The sequence below is a fragment of the Histoplasma capsulatum genome, genomic scaffold (assembly GCF_000149585.1).
Source record: "Histoplasma capsulatum NAm1 scaffold_5 genomic scaffold, whole genome shotgun sequence".
Taxonomy (NCBI): domain Eukaryota; kingdom Fungi; phylum Ascomycota; class Eurotiomycetes; order Onygenales; family Ajellomycetaceae; genus Histoplasma; species Histoplasma mississippiense.
This window is the reverse complement of record NW_001813978.1, coordinates 1,907,345-1,930,139: the sequence shown is the minus strand read 5'-3', so window position 1 is coordinate 1,930,139 and position 22,795 is coordinate 1,907,345. Positions and strand designations below refer to the sequence as shown.

The following is a 22,795-nucleotide window of genomic DNA, read 5'->3' as shown; positions in this document are numbered from 1 at the left end:
ACTGGGACAAAAGTGCTCGATCACCACCAGCACCATACTAGTAGTAGAAGGGGACGAACCAATCCAAACCCCCAACACTTTCTTACTACATCCTACAACAACCTTGGAGCTGAACTAGAGTGCCATTTGGACTTTAATATTAGGTACCCCGTTTAATGCTAACAATGATATGGTCTAGGGGCTTGAATGACGACAGTTAGCTATCACAGCAAAATTGTGGCCCTGTTTAATTTGTGATTTCTGCCATGCAGCTGTCTTCCTTCCCAACCCAGGCGGGAAGGGAAGGGGGTTTACTTATCAATCCCCACGCGCCAATAAGTTCTGCCTAGGCCAAGGATACATGGTACATGCCATCTCCCTTGATAATATAAACGGTGGGGCCTGTACTGATTGAGAATAGCCAGGAATTAGCTCTTCAAATCGGATTGCCGGTGGGATCGCCACAACCCCATCCAATGATGGGGTTTGTCAGGAATAATATTTGGAAGATAGGGAATGGCCCGTCTTGCATTTTTATCTGATTGTTTCCTATGCGTGGCGTCCACGTCCATGTCCACAGCAAAAGTGTCCGACTGCCCACCTCATCGCCGTGCCCCTCGGTGGAAGCATGTTTCTAGATATTCATGCGGCACCGGGGGAAGGGAGGATAGAGCCAGGCGCAGGACAGAATTAGAATGCTGTACCGCCCATTGTGTGTGTACTCAGATAGCGGAGCTCAATTATGTCAGGTCCAAATTACTAGTAAGTGGCATGTGGGAGGCACTGGTGAATATATATGATTGTTGGATTCCAAAGACCCTGCCTTTTCTTCGGCAATGGCTCAAGGATGTGGGCAGATTCTGACGCAAGATGCACAGAAAAGAGGAAGAAAAAGCCATTTCCGATGGGAAACAAAATTGGTGGTTAAATCAGCTGCGTTGAAACCGATGAAGGCTGGATTAGTTACCTAATTTTGCGCCATAACTTAGCAAGTTAACTCTGTCAGATATTTTCATCTACAAGTAGCTATTTAACATCTCCAGGCGCAGACCTACTTTTATGATACTACCTGAAAGCCAGCCGACTATGGGAAAAATTTGATGAGCTCAGGTACGAGCGCCTCAGAATGAAAGTGAGTGCAATTGTCTCAGTCCCCCGACCGATCGGATCAATTGTACACCAAGCCTGGTGGTCTATTTCATTATTAAAACGCTCATGAGCACATGTGTCACGCGAAGGAATCATGAGAGCAATGCTTCGGATCCTTTAGCCCGCTCTGGCTCTTGTATGATGAAGATGCATTCTTATCTACCGCTGTTTCTCAACCAAATGTTTTTTTTTTTTTTTTTTTTTCCGTCTGAGGAAATATTCTGTCTTTTTCCTCTCCTTTACTGCTCTTATGCTCTGCCCGGTGCTTTGGGATTCGCGAAATGACGTTACTTTGTCTGGCAGTTCTATGATTGCAGGCTGTACAAAACGGTACATCGTTCTAAAGAATGAGCAGACATCAAAATTATGATCGCCTCTATCATTTCCCCTTGTACTTACTTGTGGCCTAAAAGTCTAAACTTTCTGGCTCTATGAATAACTGAGGTTGCAAGGATCTTTTCTTTATGTTGCATCCAAGGTTCTACGCAGATTTTCAGGATTGAGGCAGCCGAAAAATGCGCATTTCCTTGTGTATCTTTTTTCATAGGCAACTGGGACCGCTCCCTATTTCTATCGACATTAGATCTATTAGGATCAGGTGTCTATGACATTGAAATGGGTATATTTACCTTCAAAGGAGCATGAGACAGCTGTCCTGTCTCGTTCCGTATCTTCTGGGGAGAGGCGATGATGAGTCTCTCAATTCACCTTATACATTCTGGACGGTTCGCATGAAGTAGAAAGGCCTGGGGAACAGGCGATAACGTCCAGCTGCGTTGGCCGGGCACGCGTAGATGTTTGTTTGGTGTGGGAAGCAATTATGCAGACAGCAAACACCTGGAGGTGAGCTGAGGTCACATGGGTGGTCTGCTTCTTGAGGTCAACACTCGCCAGCTCACTCCTGATGTCTCTTGATTTCCCTATCTCGACGCGGTCATCTATCTCTTCCTCAACCATCATTCTGTCCCTCCTTACTGTAATCCAGTTCTGGGCTTCCCGCTCTCATTTAACAATAGGTTTCTTTTCCAGAACCAAGTTCTATCGTCTCCTGGGTGCTTCAGGAGCAGTCTATCGCTCTCTCAGTACCTTGCTCTGTCCGTTTTTTTCAAACTCATTTTACAGCCCCTGCTGTTCATTATGCGCGTCCTGGCCGTGATTGGAGTGGCTTTCTTTGCCCTGGCTGCTGGGGCTCGTTTGCCTCGAAGGTATGTTGATGTTTTCTGCTCCGTTTAGTTCTTCATGCCGTGTCGGTCGTATTACATTCACGCCTTTTAGAGTCCTTAACTTTTTATACATGCTCTGCATTCGTCTCCAAGCACACACAGAGGCTCCTGCTTCTGAGTAATTGGAATGATCCCTGCTTTACGTGGTCGAAATATTTTCCAACTTGATGCATGTTATTGAAATTGTGCGATTTGTTCCATTTGATATATTAGCCATGTCAGATTTTTAGAGTACGGACTCCAACTAACGGATAGTGTATCTAGCTGGAGTGATGCGAATGAAGAAGCTGTGACTGTCACAACAACTGTTCTCCCCAAAGATTGTGTGTCTACAGAGACGAGTACCAATGACCAAGTTGTAACCATTACAACTACTATTTCCCCCCAAACCTGCGCGTCTCCCGAGATCCGGCCTTCAACCAGGACAATCACGGAAACAGTGTATATCACGCTTACTCTCTTCGTTTCGCCTGTCCGTTCCACAGTTAGCTCAAATGATGAGTTGACGACTCTTGAAGAAACATTAGTGACATACACGACTGCCACTTCGAGATTTGAAACAATATCTACCGTCACCAATGCTGGCGGCAATGATGTCTCTTCGCAACACTCAACTTTCATAGTGACAGTTCGCCCAGTACCTGTTTCCGAGTCTACAACAATAATTACTTCAGTTTCAACGGAAGTGGTTACCTTCACTTCACCCTTCACCTTGATCGACGTCCCGTCAAATGATTTGCCAGATAAACCATCACCGCCTACCATTATGACTGACAGTAAAAGCGCCCAAGCATCTAAGACATCAGTTACTCCACCCGCCCCATCAACTCTATCCACCATAGCCGGTGCACATGGTACATCCCGACTCTCGACTCGAATTTCACATCCTACCATAACCAATGCGACCACCACCACCTCTGCTGTTCCTTCTAAGCCGTATGGCCCTAGCGGGTGGAATTTTACAAATCCAGCGAACGGTACAGCCCAAGCTACAGGCGTTCAGTGCGTTTCTGGGCATCCAAATCCCAACTGCTCCAAACCGCCTATTGTATCTATTAGCAAAAGACAGGTCGGGGTCATGGTTACAGCAACTATTAACGGCCAGATTGTTTCATGGATTAACCGATGGGACGGTGGCGCTCTGTCTTCCCCTACACCTTCAACCCAAGCACCTATAATTGAAATCACGAGAACGAAAAGTACACCCTCATCAACTCCAACAAAATGTGGAGAATCGGGTGAATTTACAATGGATGTAAGTAAACGTATACATATCCATTTTGTTCTACATTTGCTTCCTTAAATGTCTTGTTCTCATTTGCTCATCGACTCTAGTTCGACGATTTGCCGAGATATTCCCCAAGTGACAATGACACTGCGCCATTTCCACCAATTTTCAACCCACATAACCATTTATTCTTCTCCGATGGATGGTCTTATGGCCCTCCGCCTACCGAGCCCTATCCTCCGACTTCCAACCCCCACATCGGGATCTACATACCTGAGAAGTCTAAGGATAATCATGGCTCTCCGTACGCGGGATTGCTAGCCGGAGGTGCATTTGGCGCAGGCCCACGAAGTAGCTTGAACACTTTCTGGTTTGATGCTTACTCTGCTAATTTTGGATGCGACAACGGCTTTTCCAATACAACTTGTGCAGTAACGGTATCGGCAGTCAGGTATTCAACCCTAACAAAAACAGAGGAGGCTGCTGGAATCCGCAAATTCACCCTCCCACCATGCCCGGGCTACAAAGGCTGTACCCTTTCTCCACTGGATTTTGGAGACAGTTTCCGTGGGATAAGTGGTCTCCAATTTTCGGCGTCCGTTCGGGATAAATCTGTCATTCTGTTTGTTGACGATATCAAGATGAATTGGTATAACAACAGCTGTGCTGCCGGTTTAGAACGGCTTCGTTCCCGTTGAAATGTTTGATCCAAACCCGTTGCGAGAACGCAAGGGGAGCATGGAGAGCATGGACCGGAATTGAGCCCATGTGCACCTGTATGGAATCGTATTGTTCTCCGATGCTTGAATCTATGTATTATGATATCCAATGTGTGCTTTTCAGAACAGGGGGCGTATCTTTGTTTCCACACTTCTGGCATTTATCCTAATGGTAAATCGGAACAAAAATGTCCCTGAGGGAGACCACTTTTACGCTATTTTTGATGGGTGTATGACTTAACGGTGTTGAGCGTGCTTGAAGCTATCGGTCAATATTCAAAATAATTTAATTATTTCTTCCTCGGCAGGTTCAATTGTTAGGCCAGTTTAATTCCCGGAATCTCGGCACGACATATTTCCGAAATCCTCTCTGACGTCGTTGGGGCTTGAGTTCCGATGTTCCCGCTCTGAAAAGAATCCTATCCTGTCTCGTCCTGTCTCGTCCTGTCTCCAAACACTCGTGAACACTCAGTTCAGGATTGTCGTTGCTATTCCATTGCGCGTAGGTGTCCTGAGGTTCGAAGTCCCATCGACGTTGGCGTTCCTTTGTAGCGATGATTGCCTACCCTTGACGATCCGATTCAGCACATTTCTTCAACGCCGCATTGTTGATGCGTGTTCAACGCCGTTGCGGTTCTCGCTCGTTACATTATCCATGCCTCTCTTTCAGGTAAGGGAACTTTTACAGTTCCCTGAAAATGGAGACAACGCTACGGACACCGTGATCAATAATATTCACTTCAATCTGACCGCTCTAAATTATTTCAATTATACCCTCTATTCCAATGGAACTCTTTCGAATGGCTCGAACTGCTGGCTTTCATTCGACATGTACCAGCCTTCTATTCTATCAAACGGAACATTTATTAACGCCACATCTTGTTATTTTCCGATCAATGGCCTCGAGGCAAGGGGAAGTGTGGGCATTGCTTTTGCTTCGATGTTTGGAGCAACCATAGTGTTTACCTTGATAAACCTGCGAAAGCATGGGAAAACGTTTTTACCACTAGAGAAGAGATGGCGGGCTGTTGGAAGGAGGTGGCAATGGTATTGGATGCTCTTTGTTGCAGCCTGCGGTATGATAAGCTGTTTCATGAGCATTGACGTCGATCGGAGTTATCTACAAGGAATTGCGCTTTCTCTTCAGAGTCTGTTTTATTATTTACTTTTACCCGGCCTGCTGGCTGCAGTGTGGGAAGGAGTCAGGCATTGGTACGTATTTCATTCATCTCTATGCGCAGAAAAATGCTATTTCTGCGTGTATGCCCAAGGTTTGGTCGCGGCTATTGACGTCATGTAAAGGGGTTCATGGCAAGAACGGCAGATTTGTGATCGCGACACCTTCGCATTCTCGGAAGCTTCTACAAGAGAAACCCAGGAATTTTACTTGCCACTGATTTTCTACTTTTTCGCCTGGCTTAACTTCTTCCTGGTCATTCCTAGGAACTGGAACTCGATCCAAAAGCAAGGCAACCAAGACCAAACAATGAGCATCGCCAAACCATCCGCGACAGACGGCCGCTTCAAAGCGGGGAGTATTATTGCAGTGGTGTGCTTAGCTGTCATCTGTTATAGCCTCTGGCATAGCGTTTACAGATACAAGCAGCAGCCTGTAAAGCCTTTGTTCCGTTCAATAACTTTCTATCTAAGCTCTGCGCCTTTGAAATACTGCATCTGCATTATTCTAACTGGTCTCCGTGTTGGATTCGGTGTTGCCTCTTCATTCTCCTGGGATATTTCCCCAGCTAAATATGATGGCAATGCTGGTTGGCTTTACGGCCTTGGCTATGCTCCCCCATTGCTCATCATCACTGTGCTGAACATATGGGGCTACATCGATCCTAATGAAGACAGGGCGCTTATTGAGCAGCGTCGTGAACGTGGACATGCCGCAGACGCTGAGCTTGGTATCCCTGGAATGCGAAAACCAGCTTGGTGGCGCCGATTGCGCTCTGATTTTCAGCATGTGTCCAGCAACGACCCTAACGCGAGATTGAAAGCTATGACTATGGAAATCGGAGGGGGGAGGCCTACACAAAGGAACTTGGAGCGGTATATTGAGATGGGAACGATCTCTGCAGGAAAGACGAATCCGGAAGATAAGAGCGGCGGGCCGAGCGATACAGGGAGCCCAAGCAATGCTATATCAAATGATCCATATGCGGAACCGATCGCCAAAGTTAACACTTCAACACTATTGAATCCGACGGGTCGGACGATGCGGTCTCCCAGCAGATCGAGCAGCCATGCCACATTATCATCTGAAGAAACCTTGACCCAAACTCAACAACCACAAAAAGTGAGGAGTATGTTGGATATCTGAACAGCATTTTTGGTTTATCACTTACACGATCATGTTCCCATTTCAATTCCTCTTTTGCTCAAGATTTTTTTTAGAAATTCTTTTTGGAGTCTCTGTGCATATCATTGTTATATATTATTCATTACTGCATTCTGGGAAGTTTGGAGAAATTCAGGCGCTGGGTTTTAAGGAAAAGAGCTTGGTTACGGCTGTCGATCATGACACGCGTGAATGGGAACGCACGCGAACCAGAAACGACTACCAATCATACATATATGCATACGCAGCACATTACTTCCCTGCTAGGTTGGATCGCCTCCAACCTATGTTACGATTTACGAGCACACTGATTTTGAATTCTGAAGGAACTTGAAAACATTCACTTCTTACTGCTCACTTTTGGAAGATAGATAGATAACTGCCCGAACTGTGGTGCGGCTCTTGATTGCTTATTACTGTTTCTATATTTGTAGCTTTTTCCGCAATCAATCTTCTAATTTTCTTGGTCTTTCGTCGTTGGGTGAATTTGAGAAGAACCACAGAAAGCGCTGGAGTAACTATAGATAAGGTCTGTTCGTTCCTGGAATGTCCAGGTTGGGTAGATCCACAAAATCCACCACCAAGTTCAGCACCTTATTTGACAAGTAAGTTTCATTGAGAAGTTAGATATCTATATAAATTAGTGGTAACTAAATCAGGTAGATAGAATAATCACAGCTCGAGTTAGAATAATTTTGCTATCCTATCATGTAATAAAATCGAACCTTTTTCGTTTTATCCATTCCTCTCGGGGGAAAGAATTAATTTTGACGGCTGATTCGTGTCCATCAACGAATTCATTTACTCCCTGTATCTGAAAGACGTTCCAGGAAAGTTCCCATTATCGTTCTGGCCTCGTCGTTTCGTGGAGTTCGTTCGTGGAACTTGAAATCAACCGTTGGTTACAGGCACCGGGGACCGGAGAGAAGATTTGCAACCAAGAACCCACCCTCCAACGCCCATTCGCCAGAAGTACGAAAATTCGCTGACTTACTCTTCATTGCAGACAGGGGTAAACAAGTGAGCTTCACCAAACCAAAAAACCCATGCAGACATCTCTGACAAGGGTCATTTCTCCTCCCCGTATTTAGCTCACCTTATCCTGGAGCTTGTCTTTTTTTTGGGTCGCTAGCGGAAACCTTTTTTCCAGCTGAGAACCCTCCTCGGGTTGGCTCTGTTGGATCCTTCAGGATCTGTCGAGACCCCAGGAGGTAGTTCGTGCTCAATCTTACCTGGTCTTGGTCTCACTGTGGGGGCTTACATGATGCTTACTGAAATCCACTCAATGCTCACTCCTCCTTCAAACGTTCTGTCCCTGGCGCAGCGACCTGGCTTGATGTCAGGATCGCAGCTTTTCTCAGAGCCATGTCGCTTGAGCCGTACATTCTGGCTGCTGGTATACCATCTTGGAGGGGGTTCATAGGTACCTCGGTAGGTGACTTGCATTCATACTGCCATACCTGCACTCAAAACATGAAGTAATATTGCATTTCAAAAGGGCAAAAAGAAGTCAGCCTTCGGAAACAAAATAAGGTCTCAAGGAATCTGCAAAAATGAAATTACGGAAATATAAAAGCTTCAAATAACTCAGCAGTGTGGCTTGAGGGTTTCTTATCCCCGAAATGCCAACATCGAACAAGATACCACACACCACTGGGCCGATAATGAATGGGACAAAACGTACTGCGTAAATATAGTATGTTTGACGTCTATTTACCAAATCCTGGACCATGCTCGTAAGGTATCTTGTAGGGATGAGACAAGGCTTTATTCATACCGCGTAGTAAAGCTATTTCCCAACCAACATCCATAATAAGTTAGCAAGGATGCATGAGTTGCCCATAAACCCAAACTCAGAATGGGTTTTATCCGGTACTTTTTCCCCTCAAGCAACAGGCGCCGCTTGCGTCGTTAGTATTACCCGATTTAATCGACGGGTTACAGTTCAAGGGTGGCGAAATCAAGCTCCCACCATAGATTGGACAAATTAAGAACAATTTGACATCGGAAAGAAAATTTTTCTTTAAATATATAAAATGAACTCGCTGGGGCTCACTGAGGAGAAAGGCCACGAAGGACGCTAGTTTCAAAGACTCCCCTTCCAGTGTTTGAGAAGTAAGCGCTCTTGATAATAACGAGTAAATGATGAAAAGGGTGGTAAAGCGAGGTCCGAGAAAATGGTCATAATAACAATAACGATGACAATGATGACAATGATATTGATAGTGATGATAATGATGAAATAATAATGATAGAATGACACCCTAGCTTGCCCCGATTTGAGTCCTTTTCCCATGAAAAAGTAGCATCCCATCCGAATTATAAATGCAACGCAGAGGTAATTTTCAAAACTACCATGTGACATAATAATGTTTGAACACGACCAGTCCGCAAAAAAAACGCCTGCGCAAACCTGTAACAAACCCCACCTGAGAAAAACAATTAGAAATGCAATTTTCGAGAAAGCCAGTCTGAAAAACATGCGCCTAAACGTTAATAAAAAGCAAAATAATTTGTACATCCTTGTCACAAATATCTCAATTACGATCATTTGCAAACAAATCAGGCTGTAAAAACTTTATCAAGTTGTCGCAATGCTCTCATATCTTCCCCAAATCCGATTTTTTCACTGGGGATATCTTTCGGTCCATCGCCCGGGCCCCTGTGCGGTTTTGGACTTCTGTTGTCTCTTCCATTTTCTTTAGCCTGGGGTCGTGATCCGTCGAGAATATTGGACAAGGCCCCCGACGGAGCAAGTGTCGATGGGGGAAGCGGACCGTTCATAAGCGCGTTGATGCTTGGAACCTTTGTAGCAGACGAAGATAATATGGCGGCGCTATTAGTGTTCTCTTGGCTGTCATTGCCATGAAGTGGGATGTTCTTCAATGGAGGGGGACTGGGCGCATGATTAGGTTGAGTTCCATTCGCCTGGACGTGGTTAGGGTGGCCAGGAGAACCGATTCTGGGAGCTCCCAAAATGGTTGGTGGTTGCGTCCTCGGGGATCGAGTGGGGCTATAGAAAGGGGACAGCTTGTCCACTAACAGTGCCCGGTTGAGAATGCATTGGAGGGGGAAGTGTAGAATCGGCTGGATGTACAGCTCTTTCGTACGGGCGGGCAGTTGGGGGTGGTGTGGGTGCTGGTCGTATGGAAGGATGCATGCCCATTGGGGGTCCTGAGAGGAGGCCAATAGCAGCATATGGCAGACGCAGCATGTCGTGCATTTGTGATAGGAGGTGGAGGCCAGCTGTACGGGCGGGCACAAATGTTGAGGGTGTGTAGGACCGGAACGTGCATAGGAAGTGAGTGGGGGAGATATGAAAACCCAGGTGCGGGCATAGGGCCACGGGTCACGACGGGCAGGTTTTGTTGATCATTGACACTGGACTCAGGATATAACCCTTTTTGTGGGCGGATATGTCGCAGAGCTGGATCAGTGGACGGCTGGTTCAAGCCAGGAGCGGTTGGATGAGATCGGGCATAATAGCTGATAAGATGGAGGTGTTGTCCCGTAGATGTCGTTATACTGAAAGATTGCTTCATTAATCCATCCGGCTTGTAACGATACCCATCTGGACCTTCCTCTCCACCCTCTCCGGGATCTTCATCGCTCCCTCTATTACTGTCAGGAGTTTTCCCTGCCCTCGACGCTTGCGCACCATGGCTGCCACCCCTTTTTCCTTCCATTTCTCTATAGGTCAAGAAGCTCCCTGATACTCTGCTCGCGCTCCATGATTTACCATCTGTCCATCTTCTCATTCCTGCTTCTCGCTCATCCCACACAAAAACGGAGCCAGATTTGACAGACTGCCTTTCTTTCTCCGATAATCTTCTCTGGACTCGGGGTAAAAGCCCAATGCGACAGGCTTCGAATAGGATGATAGCATCCGCGGGTGTGCGGACGTGTCCGTTATACGTCTCCATCCCCTTCGCCTCAACAGGGAAGAAAACCGGCTAGTACAAACGTCACGCCCTGAATCTGAGGTTCGTTATGGATATAGTGTATTCGAACGTGGGGGAGGCAGCACAAAAAACCCAAGCAGTCCGGAAACTCTTTCTGTCTCTAAACTTGTAGTGCAATCTTTGAGCACTAACGATTCATGACAGGAGGTTAGCAGATTATGTATCAGCTTTAGGCGAATTGGAAAGGCCGATTAAACCTAAACAAAAACGGAGCCTATCGTTCGGAAAGAAGTAAAGAAAAGTTAGAATATAAGTAAAAATAGTCATCTAACTAGGATTCCGCAAATAAACGGCTATGACGAGGGATCCCTAGGTAGGAAAAGTAACTACGGAAACAAATGCAAGCTAGGCGCTGGGAACTCTCCGTTGAAATTGGGGTTGGGTTGATAAGCTTGAAAAGGAAAATAAACGACATCCAGGTGCGAATGACGAAGAATAGAATCTCCTGGCCATACAATAACGGAATAAATGAGATTGTCAACATACCTAGAGATTTCAAAGCAAGTCTTTAGCAAGAGGATGGAGGGGTACGCAATAAAAGTGATACAATTTTCAAATCAAAGCGGAAAAAAGTCGGCAAGCCCAGATAGGCATAGAATAACTTCGCAGCACTTGGACGACTTTTATTGCAGAACGTCCTGTGCTTTAAAACTGCGTTCACTGGCTGAAAGGCGGGTAAGAGGTGAGGTTATGTCACATCCGTATGTGAAGGAAATGAGTGCCGGGGAGAAACAGCTCTTTCCTGGTATTTTGAGCAGTTCTGCAGACCCAGGCACCGTGAGCGTTACCTGGCAAAGGAGTGTGGTTGTGAAAAGGAAGATGCAGAAGAAAGATAGATTGGATAAGGCCCACGAAAGGCGTAACACGTGAGAAAGAGCCTCGCTGATTGGATACGGTGCTGACAGTACCGTATTTCGTATATAAATTACGATACGATATCGATACCGAGACACCGACCATACCCTTCAGCGAGCCTAGAGGGTTGGTGAAAAAATTAAAAAAAATTAAAAAAAAAATTAAAAACAATAAAGTAAGAAAGAAAGAAAGAAAGAAAGATTCTTCTGTTTGCTATACTTCAGCACTGGAAAAAATATATGCCGTACCTTCAACAAAAATTCTTCCATCACCATTATTTCTGTGTAGGACTAATATGACCAGCCATATATGTTATATAATGATATGTGTGATGCTGCAGGAAGTACGTTTTGATGTCCGTACGAACTCTTCCACAGACTTTGAAAGACAACCACTGTATATATTTGTAACTCGACATGTTTGCTGCACTCTTGCGTACGAAATACGGCGTATGTTTATAGTAGTGATATTTGCCATATCAAGCCTTTTTAATTCCTGCATTTATATCCCCAAATCAGGTAGGTCAAGCGTGTCAGATATCATTCCTTGTATAGTGTGGAACTCAATAAGGGCCTGCAAACTGAGATCTTTTTTTGATTTCTTCGGTTGCTGCAAGGCCAAGCATTGCCAAGCACGCCTCGTGTAATGTGAACGACGGAGTTAAAAGTCACTTAATGCTTAATTGTGGACAGATAAATTGACTGTGCTCCACTCCTTCTATTCTCATGATTCATGAATTCCAACATCGAACGGGCTTGGCGGTGGAAAACACCAAAAAAATCAAATTTTGTGAGTAAGGAAATAAGCTAAGCCATGTCCTGCAACCGAGAGTCCAAAAAGGAGCACTGACCAGTTAGTTTCCAGGTACGCATGCTCCTTCGATTTATGGTTTAATCGTGCCGCGCGCACCCACATCAGGTATTTAAGCAGCGAAAGCTTAAATCTACGGCTTTTAGTGATTCTGTTTTTGCAGAGTTTAACTTAGGCTCCGTGACAGCAGACGACTGTACATGTACAGTACATACATTGTTGCTATGGAATTTACTACCAAATAACTTAGCTATTTTTGTTTATGATGGAAAAAGTTGATTATAAGACCCTTCGAGCTCTCCTCATGTGAAGAAGTGAAGCAGAACATACTAGGAGTGTTGTGAATCAAAATTTATGCTTATTTTTTTATTTATTTATTTATTCATTCAAGAACAGCTGTCAGCGCCCGCTGGGCCACTGCGGATGGGTGTGAGGCTCTCAATAGGCAATGGAAGAGGTGACTCGATTGGTATTATTACTGCTACCCACATTGCTTTCTGCATTGGCACCAGTTCAATTGGTTGTGCTGCCTCAGCAAGTTGAGGCCAACTTAGAAGGGAAAATTGCACAACTTAAAATGAAACGCCTTCCTTTTTTGGACTATCATACAGGCTTCTTTGAATCATTTTCCTTCGAAACCCCACACAAGACGGTATTTACCTTAATTAATTCGTCCAATCCACTCTTTTCAATTTTGACGTTCCCTGCTTAGATTAGCCGTTTTTGAAATTCTAATAAAAGGGGCAACTGAATCCTTTACCCATTTATCTGCTTGATTGCCAAATTTTACACGATACAGAGAGCATGTCAACCATAATCGGATCAATTCATGGTAATACGAGACTGTGTTACAGGAGAAGAAACACATTTAAGGATGAAACAATATTGCTCCACGGTTTGTCTTTTGTTCGTTCGCTCGTCGGTAATGCAGGCATGGAAACATAGTATTCTGGGAAAATGATTCAAACAGGTCAGATCAAACTTCAAAAGCCCAAGTGCACTGTCTGTTTTGTGTCATCATGTGGTTATATGTCATACTATCGGAGATAACTCATTCAGTCATGGCATGTATGTATACAATGTGTCAGCTGGAGGCTGAATTATTATTCTTCGAAAATTTTTGCTCGTTCAATCGGAAATTTGGGATCTATGGGAGCTCCGAGGTTCCCAGTCAGCACCCCCAGCTTCAGAATTCTCGAGTATACGAATTCACAGTGTTATAAAGTCCCACGCAAACAGCCATTCAACAGGCCGTAGGTTAGAAAAATATAAAGTTTTGCAGATCGTTGGATACATAATTTTTTGAAATTGAGGAAGGTCACGATCTTGAATGGCAGCCGTACTTCAACTAACGATGCACGATCACAAAGCTTTTTCATGCTAAACTAGCGCCGTCATGCAATACGTGGTGTATACTTTACCACGCTATTACTATGTTCAGCAGCAATGGTAATTTAAGGCTAACTTTAAACTGACATCCATGTTGCTTCGCCCGAATTTTGTCCCAGCTTCGTATTACTGTTTTATGTTTTTTTCTTATCAATGATGGTTGAAAATTAGCCAAATGCTTAGGACGATTAGCAATCTTTCCCATCCCCCACTTCCAAACCGGGCTTGGGTGATCAAAGCTCATTACCTCGGTATGGCGGGAGAACAGGAACGAAGTTGGCCTCGAAACCAAGAACCTGTTCATCCAGCAAAGGTGAGAAAACAACTGGTTAGACCAATACATTTTCCAGGTTCAATATCGAAAATTCATTATTCTTGCTTAAAAATGACAGCATGGACGGGGAACATTTTCAGAAACCATGGTGCCGAATTTATTTCTTTAAAACCCTGGAGCCTTGGAGACTTTGAGCAATGGAGCTTACTAGCCTCGACTCAGCTCCAGCCACCCGATGTAAACATGACATGTTGGGGTTTTGGATTGGTTCATCCCCTCTTCTACCAGCATGACGCTGGTGGTGATTGAGCTCCTTTTCCCCAGTGGCCCTGCCAAAAGGATTGGTTTCGAGTAGTAATTGATTTTTTTCTTCCTCCATCGCGTAGAAAGCTGGAGTAATTACGATTTTAATATCTCTGCTGAATCTTGGGAGCATCCATCAGTGAAGCCTTTACAGAATCTCTATTAAAAATTATCTTCCAGCAGCTGTGCTCAGCAGGTATACTTATAGATAGCGCTGAAGAGAATTGTTCATCACCAGTATTCTCCGCGGATCTGCATGTTGACATTTCTATCTAGTTATATGCTAACTTGTTGCAATGATCAATTGATCGATAGAAAACAAATTTTAGAGTTATTCCTTATATATATTAGTAAAGTGTCTTTATGAAAGGCTGGGCCTCGAGAATCTCTGCCCTGGATCTAAACTACTATCTGTGGTGACCAGCAGAGGAGAAAAGCTCTGACAGATACGAATCAGTCGAAGTCCCAACACCCCGCTTCCTGGCTTCCTGGCTTCGAGTCATTTTAAGATTTTAAAGTTAAAACGTGGGACCGGCGGCCAAGCTTTTAAGCGAGCGGGGCAACCATGATCCTCTAAGGTATTTTCAACCTTTATGGATCACCTATGATTGGACTCTGGGGACATGGCGCAAGCAATGCGAGGACCGTGCGTCGTAAATGATGGCGATTGTCAAATATATTTCCTCGGCAGGGTTGGATCTGTGTTCAGCTGGGCTAGATGTTCCTGAGGCAGTCCTCCCGTGTCCCCTGTATTGCGGTTAAACAATATTTAAAAAGTGGGTCCTGCTTATAACCACCCAACCCAAAAACAGGTGGAGTGAGAATTACTCCGTAGAAGGCTAGGATGAAGATGCCCTTGAGATCACCCTCGACATGTCTGCAAGGGCTCTAATAATGTTAAATTAAGCGCTGCCCAGTTTTGTCGGTCAAAATTTAAAACCACCTTCATTTTAAAGAAAAGAAACCCATTCAACTTACCGCCTTCGCCTTTTCTTTCTTGGCTGCTTACCTCCATTCCCCCAGAGTGGAGGATTTCAAAGAAAACATAAAGCTAACCATTGGCAGGCGAGAAGCATAATATGAACAAGCTGCGGGCCATGGTTCGTTTCGTCTCTTCCCTGAATTCGGGTCAAGACAAAGCAGGTGACCTTTTCACAACACTTCATTTCCTGTTTCATATTATTTGCAAGATTTCCAGTTTCTTATTTCTTTTGTTATCATGTGTCTGGGTGATAACGAGAACGTTCATGGTTGTGTCCGGAGACAACGCCCGCTGCAAGTAAGAACCAACCCGCATCCGGTGGACGGCGGCTTTCAGAGGATTTCCGAAAGAAGCCATGAAATTTTCAGCAATCATTTCTTCGGACTTCGGCGTTGCAAAGAGCCCATCCTCACAAAACCCAGACATACCCTGTCGATGGGAAATCATGTTTCAGTCTTGAGTGAACTGTCATTGACTTGAGCCAACTGATAGATCGGTAGGGTATCTTCCGTTTCAATTTTCCCTTGCTTACTGGCATAGCGTCGATTCTCACCATTCGGCAATATTTCTGACGTGAGTGCGATCCCCCGTCAATAGAATTGAACCACATGGATGTTTGTAACGACAACCCCAGTCTGACCTGCTGTGGTTTCGGAGTTTGCATCCTGCAGTCGTGTTAAACCCGTACTCCGTACGGAGTATTCTGTACTGAAATGAGACTTCTCTGCTGGCCCCGGATCAGATCGGGGTTGGATGTCTTTTTGTGCTAGGGTGCATTTCGCCCTTGAACTAAAACCCTTAGTCATTGGATGTATTTTGTTTTATTGCATTTTCATTCTTTCTTTGTAGGCTGACTCTTGCGTCAGGCAGCTGATCTTATATTCAAAGCGCTCGACAGCTACTCTGCTCACTTCCTTCACTTCGACTTCAATCCTCTCAATTTCCGTCCTCCCAAATGGAGATGAATATGTGCGGTCAGCACCCTTGGGAATTGGAAGCTATTGTCCACCCTTGTCGCTTCATGAATAACTCTGCACGAAGGCATTCCGTTAACATAACAATTACAGCAGACACCCACAAAGCTGATATCACTGCTTCCATAAAAAAAAAGCCCATTGTCGACGCATGTCCCCACGATCAATTATTAATTCAGGCTGCTGACAACTGGGTAACTCGTATGTTCAATAATAACTAGGTTTAAAACAGAGAAGGTAGAGTATTCTTTGCCAAGATGACCAAGCATACATATAATTCGGAGACGCTGGCAAAGTGGCCATACCAAACTGTAAGAGGGTTGAAGCTTGGTTAGTTGTTATTATCTATCTAGTGTGGGTCACGTGGGATAGGGCTTGTGTAGTAGCTCCAACATAGCTAAAAATATCTAGGAAGTAAGTATCCTGATCTAGGCACTGTACAAAGATACCTTCCTGGCTAAGGACATTCTGTTATATATTTGAGATTTTTACCAATTAGGATCAGCCTCTTGAGCGTGGGTTTGAAGGAGTTTTGGATGTTCTGCATTTGCCATGGTCTTATGGAGACAGCTGCTTTCTGCCACCACCCTTGTGATGCAGCGGTGTCAGACATTCAAAATGGGTCCCTTCTCATTTCGTTACTTGTGGACAGACGCCCCCTTGGTGAGATAACGATATATGAACAATCTGTGGCAATTCGCATCCTACTTGATATTACACCCCGTCTCTGCCTAGGTATGGTTCATTGAGATACTAAATGGGCACCTCTCCCCATTAGCTGACGCGGTTGCATAATGTCTGTAAGCACATGCAGATAGCCATTTTCGATGATAACTATTTTTGATAACTACTAGTAGGGGAAAAATGGAGGTTACGATTACTCTGAATAAGCTTACGTCTTTTCTCATCAAAGCATCTCAAGACAGCTAGTCTGACTCTTAAAAAAAAGAGCGCGATAGAAGAAAATGATCTTCTAAACCTGGAGACGAAGAAAATGGTTAGAAATAAAATTATATCAGTGGATAATATGAACCTTGAGCAAGTTTTCCTCTGCAAACTTCAAACTTTTGTGTCGATGAGGCTCGGCAACTTTGGCTCTAAATCAACTGTCATGCCAAATGTTATGTCACGGCGCCCACGCACTGAATATACATATTGCTGTATAGGACAAATGCACAGTTTATCTTCCTCTCCTGTTTTTTTCTGTAGTGAATAAGCGCTATTACTCGTACTGTTTATTAGCCTGTGCCTCACATCACCAGCCCGTATCAAATTTTCTAAATGACTTATTTTGAATCTTCGTATTGTCCTGAATTAATACTATCTGCGGTAGATAGCATGGACCTCTGACATTTAACACTCACTTGGGAAAAAAAATAAGAATACCTGATAGTCGTATTTAGTATATGACAAGGGGGGATGAAAGATTTAAAACTAGATAGCCAGTTAGTTATCAGAGAATGATTACTAAGCAGTTCTCTAATTAGAACTCATGTCTACAAGGTTAATTAAATGATAATTTGTTCAATAATACTCCGTACATGTACAGAAACTGTGCTTGAACAAGAATGGGATCTCTGAAATGACCTCGGTTTCGTTTTCGGAGCGGATGGTGAGCGTATCCGCGGCTAGGACTAGCTGGGCAAGGGCCCCATCCGACCATGTTGCGCCAACTTGATTGAAAATTCAGACTTTTGTGAGAGCATCTCATGCTCCCTGTTCAGGTCGAGGACTTTTGATCATCGGCACAAGGTTGAGCCGGATATTGACACAGTACTGTATGGCGTGTATGTACAGCGAAATACCAGTATTGTATGAAACTAACCAGTGCATAATTATAGTTTTTTATGCTACCGGGGTTGGGATGCGAGGGTAACACGGATGTGCAAACAAGCTTATTTTCGTATTCACGATACTCACGGGCCAGAGCAGGTCAATGAAAGCAAAGCAACCGATGAAAAGAAGGTTACCGACGTCAACACCAAAGTTTAAATAATCAATACCGGAAGATGCACCATCAAATGCTCGCGGGGAGGGAAAAACAAACTGGGGCCCTTGTCTGTGAAAACCTTCAGAGGCCCTGATCTGTCTGTTAACTGGCCGTGGTTGCTTATGCTGTCCTCCCCATGCTAGTGGCCAGTGTAAGAGTCACCGGGCTCAGCTAGCAAGGTTGCGCCGCTGATCGAACAGGGGCTCAAGATAACCTTAACATTTTGTGGGTCCGAGAACCAAGGATTGCGAGCTGTGGACCCCACACAAGAAGAGCGGAAGCAGCGGATGAGGTGAATCGGAGCAAAAGGAACTTAATTCCCACATCTTGGTTTCCCGTGCTTTAGCCGTGCAAAAGTTTGGCCGCAATGCAGAGGTTAAAAACTTTAAAACGTCAGTCCGCCCTCATTATCTTGCCACGCCTTCTCCCGGCATTCGCTGTGGTGGAGAACATGCTCCCGAGTGTTGAGGCCTTCACAAGTCCGCGGTCGTATTCGGTTTGCGTGTCTTCGGCCATTTTTTTTGGGACGCCATGGCTCGTCAGAATCCACAAGAATGGCTTTGTCTGACGTTGACAGAGGGTAAGTCTTGGCGGGAAGAGTCGAAGAACGAACAAATTGTCTTGGAATTAAGACCTAAAACTCTTAGTAACGATGGTGGCTGGTGCATAATTACGACCTAAGATGCCTCCTTGTTCCACCCTGGTTCGTTGGCTCTGGACTCGATGGCACCCATATTTTAAGTGAACTTGAAGCACCTGTTTCTTAGAATATAAAATATTATAAAATAAAATTAAATTAAATCAAAGGGTCTCCCGTCGGGCAGCAGCAAGCCCATAGTGCCAGAGTGAGACGGGAGAATTTGTGCAGCTAGGAAAGAAAAGTGGTGAGGAGTTAGCTGAATTTAAGGTTATTTAACCGTTATAAGGTTTGGAGTCCATGCTCAGGACCTCATACCTGGTGCTTGAAATCACCTTTGTTCCAACATCATTACTCCACCACATACCTGGTGGCGTTGTTTATTTCTTCACACTGCTGGCGCCGTAAGTGAGAGTTTTGTGGCTTGTCGCCAGTCTGGGTCGTTCGTTGCTTCTTTACAGCGTAGATTACATACCTCGCTATGGCGTGGAGCGAAGAATTTACGTTCTCCGATAACGCAAGATGCAGGAATGAGAACAAGGCGACTGAGGGGCCGTGCCTCGAGAATTTGGAATAAGATTAAAGCTAAGAGGGGTAGTCTAAGTGCATCGTGTTACAAGCGGCGGGGCCTCTGCCTTCTATTGGCTGCTTTCGAGGACATCCGACGAAGCCGGCCTTTCGATCTTCCTATTTTTGGCTCTAGAACTTACATATATACTTTAAAATGAGAGGATCAATAGTGAAGGAGCAAGGAGGATGCAGCTGGTATACAGTAGGTTCTTTTGTTTAGATGCGCCTTTCATGTTGGAGATTAGAGGGCTGGGCATAAGTACAAATACATATATTGGATGCAGCAGGGGTAATGAGCATGTTCAAATAAAAGAAATGGGTATATTATCACAATTCAGAAAACAGAGAGTGGATACTTTCATATCTCATAGCACACAGATCTTTGCTCGCCGTCATAATACAAAGAGGAGAAATCTAGTAAACATTCGTCAAAAAAAAAAAAAAAAAAAGAAAAGAAAAGAAAAGAAAAGGGGGGGGTTGGTGCCTTTCAGCATTCAGCTCGTCCAAAATGTCGTGGAAACGGGACAACATCCCTCAGGCTGGAAACACCAGCTAGATATCCCAGGTATCGGTCGAACCCAAGTCCAAACCCGCCGTGAGGCGCACTGCCCCATCTCCTAAGATCGGCATACCATTGAATTGAGCCGAGATGTTCATCCGGTTGGAGGTAGGGATATACTGGCGAACTCGACTCCGATATCGAATATGTCGAAGGAGATGCGTTATCTGCGTCTGAACCAGCTTCGAGTTTTTTCTTAAGAAGTCCGTGCTCACGCATGTTCTTTATAAGATTTGGAAGTCGTTGTTCACGAATAGAGCCACCGACAACTTCGCTGATCTCGGGCATCAGAAGATCAAAGCAGGCAACGGTTTCCCTTGTTTGGAGTGGATCATGATGTGGTACTTCTGCTGCTGGTGATGATGAAGATTCGTCCGTGACTAGTGAAGGTGCCATGTAAAATGGTTTCACCCTTTTTGGGTAGTGGGTCACGAATACAGGACGACCCTTCCCTATTTCATCGACTATGAATTTCTCGTGCTCGAGTTGAAGTCCTTCCTCCCAGACGGGGGGAAAGTTAAAAATGGTGGCCTTCGATTGAACAGCTTTCTGAAGCAACTCGATCGCGCTGGTATATGTAATTCGAGGCCATTTCTCACCCTCCATAATACCAAACCATCGCAGGCGTAGTCCCTTATCAACTTTTTCCGCGCCTGACTCCCCTGTCCTCTTAGCTGTGAATATCTCTTCCGCAACTGGAGTCTCGTATAGTCGTTTCGTAAGGTCACGAATTAATGACTCGACAATATCCGTTAACGAATCCACGCTTTGCACAAAGTTCATTTCTACCTCTAGCATATAGAACTCGCTTAGATGCCGAGGCGTATCGCTCTTTTCTGCTCGGAAGGTGGGAGAAAGGGCCCACACATTTCCCAGCTCGGCCGCATACGCCTCGAGATGTAGCTGGCTTGACACTGTGAGGTATTTTGGCGATCGAAAGAATTCCTCCACTTCTGCACCCCCCACTTTATCTCCTGGCACCACGGTGAACACTTCCCCAGCGCCTTCGCAGTCAGACGATGTGATCAGCGGAGGTTGGACCTGCACGAAACAGCCACCGAGCTGGAAACGGAATACCTGTCCCAGTTGGAAAATGCTTTCTGATCGAAATCGAGATAAGAGGGAGTTGAACGGTGTCCGTAGCCGAAGATGTGGGATTTGTCGAAGGAAATCTGGGCTGTGGTATTTCTTTTGAATTGGATATGTCTGCCGGTTTGGAAGGGTGTAGGTATCAGTGGAGGATAGTCGACATGCTGTGCAAGGGATTGGAACGAAACTAACCTCAGGGTCCGTTTCCCCAGTTATCTTGACTTCTGTCGCATGAAGCTCATGGCTTTGTTCTTTGCCAGGAGGACAAGGCTGCCAGACGCCCGAAATATCGACGGCAGAACCAGTCGACAACCTATCAAAATCAAGAGAAAGGGAAAAATCGAAAATTAGTAGACAAAAAAACATGGAAAGGAAAGACAACAGCCGTCAGGACAGACAGACATACCGAGCAGCCTGTTCCGGTGTCAAAATCGCCTGCACCGACTTAATTGTCGACCCATCCGAGATCTCAGCAAACGCGAACCGTTTCTGCTTCCTCACCGACCGAATGAAACCTCGAACGCGGATTTGGCGGTTGTCTAAAGAACTTGCGCTCCCATCAGGAGCAGCAGTAGCTGTCTCAGCAGTTCTGGTGGTTGATCGGGATGCGTCCAACAGCTGCGCACATCGTAGTAACAGCGGGGATTTTTGACCCGCAATTGTCGGAGCGGAGGCAGAGGTGCTCAGACATCTACGCCATAAGAGCATTCTCCTCAGGCACTATTATGCCAGATTTAGCTTGGTCGTAATGTGTTGGATTCTGATTTTGAGTTCTACTGTTCGTGGTTTACGATCGTTGTCGAAATGCTTGGCAGTTTCTACGCTCCCGTGACTTTTGGCTACAGAGCAGAGGATCGTACAAGTACATTAGAAGAATCTGCAGCGGCAACGATAGTAACATATATAGCTAATGACAGATTATGCAAGAATCAAATGCAAAAAAAAAAAAAAAAAAAAAAAAAAAAAAAAAAAAAAAAAAAAAAAAAAAAAAAAAAAATTTTAAAAACTCGCCCTAAACAAATACATAGTTGCCAATTTGAATAACAAAATGGAAATGATTTGGAAAAAAAATTTAAATTTCTATGAAAAATGGCTCAATCACCGAAATACAGTCCGTTGCTCATATGCCTTCCTCTCCTCTTCAATCATCTCAATCGCGTCTTCTAGGTTACCATTTGATGCTTCTGCATATATGTGCAGGTTGTGTGAAGGAAGACTCGGGTCATAGCCATAGCCAAGAAGCCCGAGATGAGCGATACATCGATCGATATCGTTTGTTGGTCGACTCTGATCTTGCATTTCCGGCTGGCGTTCGGCAGATTGATGGATGGATTTAGGAGGAACAAGTGGTATGGTTTCAACGGGGAAACTACCCGGGATATTGGAAATGGCATCTGCTGATTGGCTTGGGGTCAGGTGTGGATTATGAATTGGGGACCGGTCTTCGAGCGCATGGCGATGCCTGCTAAAAGCCACTCGTGGAGGTCGGCGGTTTTGGCGTTCTGTCGCGCTGCGTCGAAGGCTCGAATGCCCATTGCGCTGATGGCGCTCAGTGAAAGGAACAAACGGTCCAGAAAGTCTTGCTGCCGAATTGGAGGCTGTTGTATTTGAGCGACGGAGTTCACTGGGCCGTGCTGGAGATGACGCTCGAGGCCTCATTAACTGTGCACTATACAGTTCTTGGTGGCCAGATCCCGGGATTCCATATCCCTTCTACTGGCCGTGGTTGTGGACGCAGGTCGCGCATATTGCGGTGCGTTGA

The 22,795-nt window shown here is 45.0% G+C and overlaps 8 protein-coding genes across 8 annotated transcripts; 3 read left to right on the top strand and 5 right to left on the bottom strand.

Annotated features, from left to right (window-relative positions):
• Positions 1–2,265: 2,265 nt before the first annotated feature.
• Positions 2,266–4,277, top strand: HCAG_05434 (predicted protein; the record flags this gene model as incomplete). The annotated part of the gene is made up of 3 exons (XM_001539917.1): positions 2,266–2,333; positions 2,616–3,606; positions 3,687–4,277. The coding sequence occupies 3 exons, from the start codon at positions 2,266–2,268 to the stop codon at positions 4,275–4,277; spliced, it is 1,650 nt and encodes a 549-aa protein (XP_001539967.1).
• A 676-nt stretch (positions 4,278–4,953) lies between these two features.
• HCAG_05433 (predicted protein) lies at positions 4,954–7,663 on the top strand (the record flags this gene model as incomplete). The annotated part of the gene is made up of 6 exons (XM_001539916.1): positions 4,954–5,510; positions 5,601–6,604; positions 6,696–6,906; positions 7,194–7,244; positions 7,470–7,509; positions 7,646–7,663. The coding sequence occupies 6 exons, from the start codon at positions 4,954–4,956 to the stop codon at positions 7,661–7,663; spliced, it is 1,881 nt and encodes a 626-aa protein (XP_001539966.1).
• A 1,538-nt stretch (positions 7,664–9,201) lies between these two features.
• Positions 9,202–10,562, bottom strand: HCAG_05432 (cAMP-independent regulatory protein pac2; the record flags this gene model as incomplete). Its single annotated transcript, XM_001539915.1, has 2 exons — positions 9,202–9,567; positions 9,750–10,562. The coding sequence occupies 2 exons, from the start codon at positions 10,560–10,562 to the stop codon at positions 9,202–9,204; spliced, it is 1,179 nt and encodes a 392-aa protein (XP_001539965.1).
• A 2,853-nt stretch (positions 10,563–13,415) lies between these two features.
• HCAG_05431 (predicted protein) lies at positions 13,416–14,561 on the top strand (the record flags this gene model as incomplete). Its single annotated transcript, XM_001539914.1, has 5 exons — positions 13,416–13,519; positions 13,656–13,715; positions 13,924–13,968; positions 14,373–14,428; positions 14,548–14,561. The coding sequence occupies 5 exons, from the start codon at positions 13,416–13,418 to the stop codon at positions 14,559–14,561; spliced, it is 279 nt and encodes a 92-aa protein (XP_001539964.1).
• Positions 14,562–14,946: 385 nt separating this feature from the next.
• HCAG_05430 (predicted protein) lies at positions 14,947–16,801 on the bottom strand (the record flags this gene model as incomplete). The annotated part of the gene is made up of 7 exons (XM_001539913.1): positions 14,947–14,979; positions 15,061–15,120; positions 15,524–15,643; positions 15,747–15,879; positions 16,070–16,212; positions 16,460–16,497; positions 16,681–16,801. 7 exons carry the CDS (start codon positions 16,799–16,801, stop codon positions 14,947–14,949), a joined length of 648 nt encoding a protein of 215 aa, XP_001539963.1.
• Positions 16,802–18,571: 1,770 nt separating this feature from the next.
• Positions 18,572–18,694, bottom strand: HCAG_05429 (predicted protein; the record flags this gene model as incomplete). Its single annotated transcript, XM_001539912.1, has 1 exon — positions 18,572–18,694. The coding sequence occupies one exon, from the start codon at positions 18,692–18,694 to the stop codon at positions 18,572–18,574; it is 123 nt and encodes a 40-aa protein (XP_001539962.1).
• Positions 18,695–18,979: 285 nt separating this feature from the next.
• On the bottom strand, positions 18,980–19,618 carry HCAG_05428 (predicted protein; the record flags this gene model as incomplete). The annotated part of the gene is made up of 3 exons (XM_001539911.1): positions 18,980–19,046; positions 19,183–19,374; positions 19,587–19,618. 3 exons carry the CDS (start codon positions 19,616–19,618, stop codon positions 18,980–18,982), a joined length of 291 nt encoding a protein of 96 aa, XP_001539961.1.
• Positions 19,619–19,872: 254 nt separating this feature from the next.
• HCAG_05427 (hypothetical protein) lies at positions 19,873–21,741 on the bottom strand (the record flags this gene model as incomplete). Its single annotated transcript, XM_001539910.1, has 3 exons — positions 19,873–21,021; positions 21,226–21,346; positions 21,440–21,741. 3 exons carry the CDS (start codon positions 21,739–21,741, stop codon positions 19,873–19,875), a joined length of 1,572 nt encoding a protein of 523 aa, XP_001539960.1.
• Positions 21,742–22,795: the final 1,054 nt, after the last annotated feature.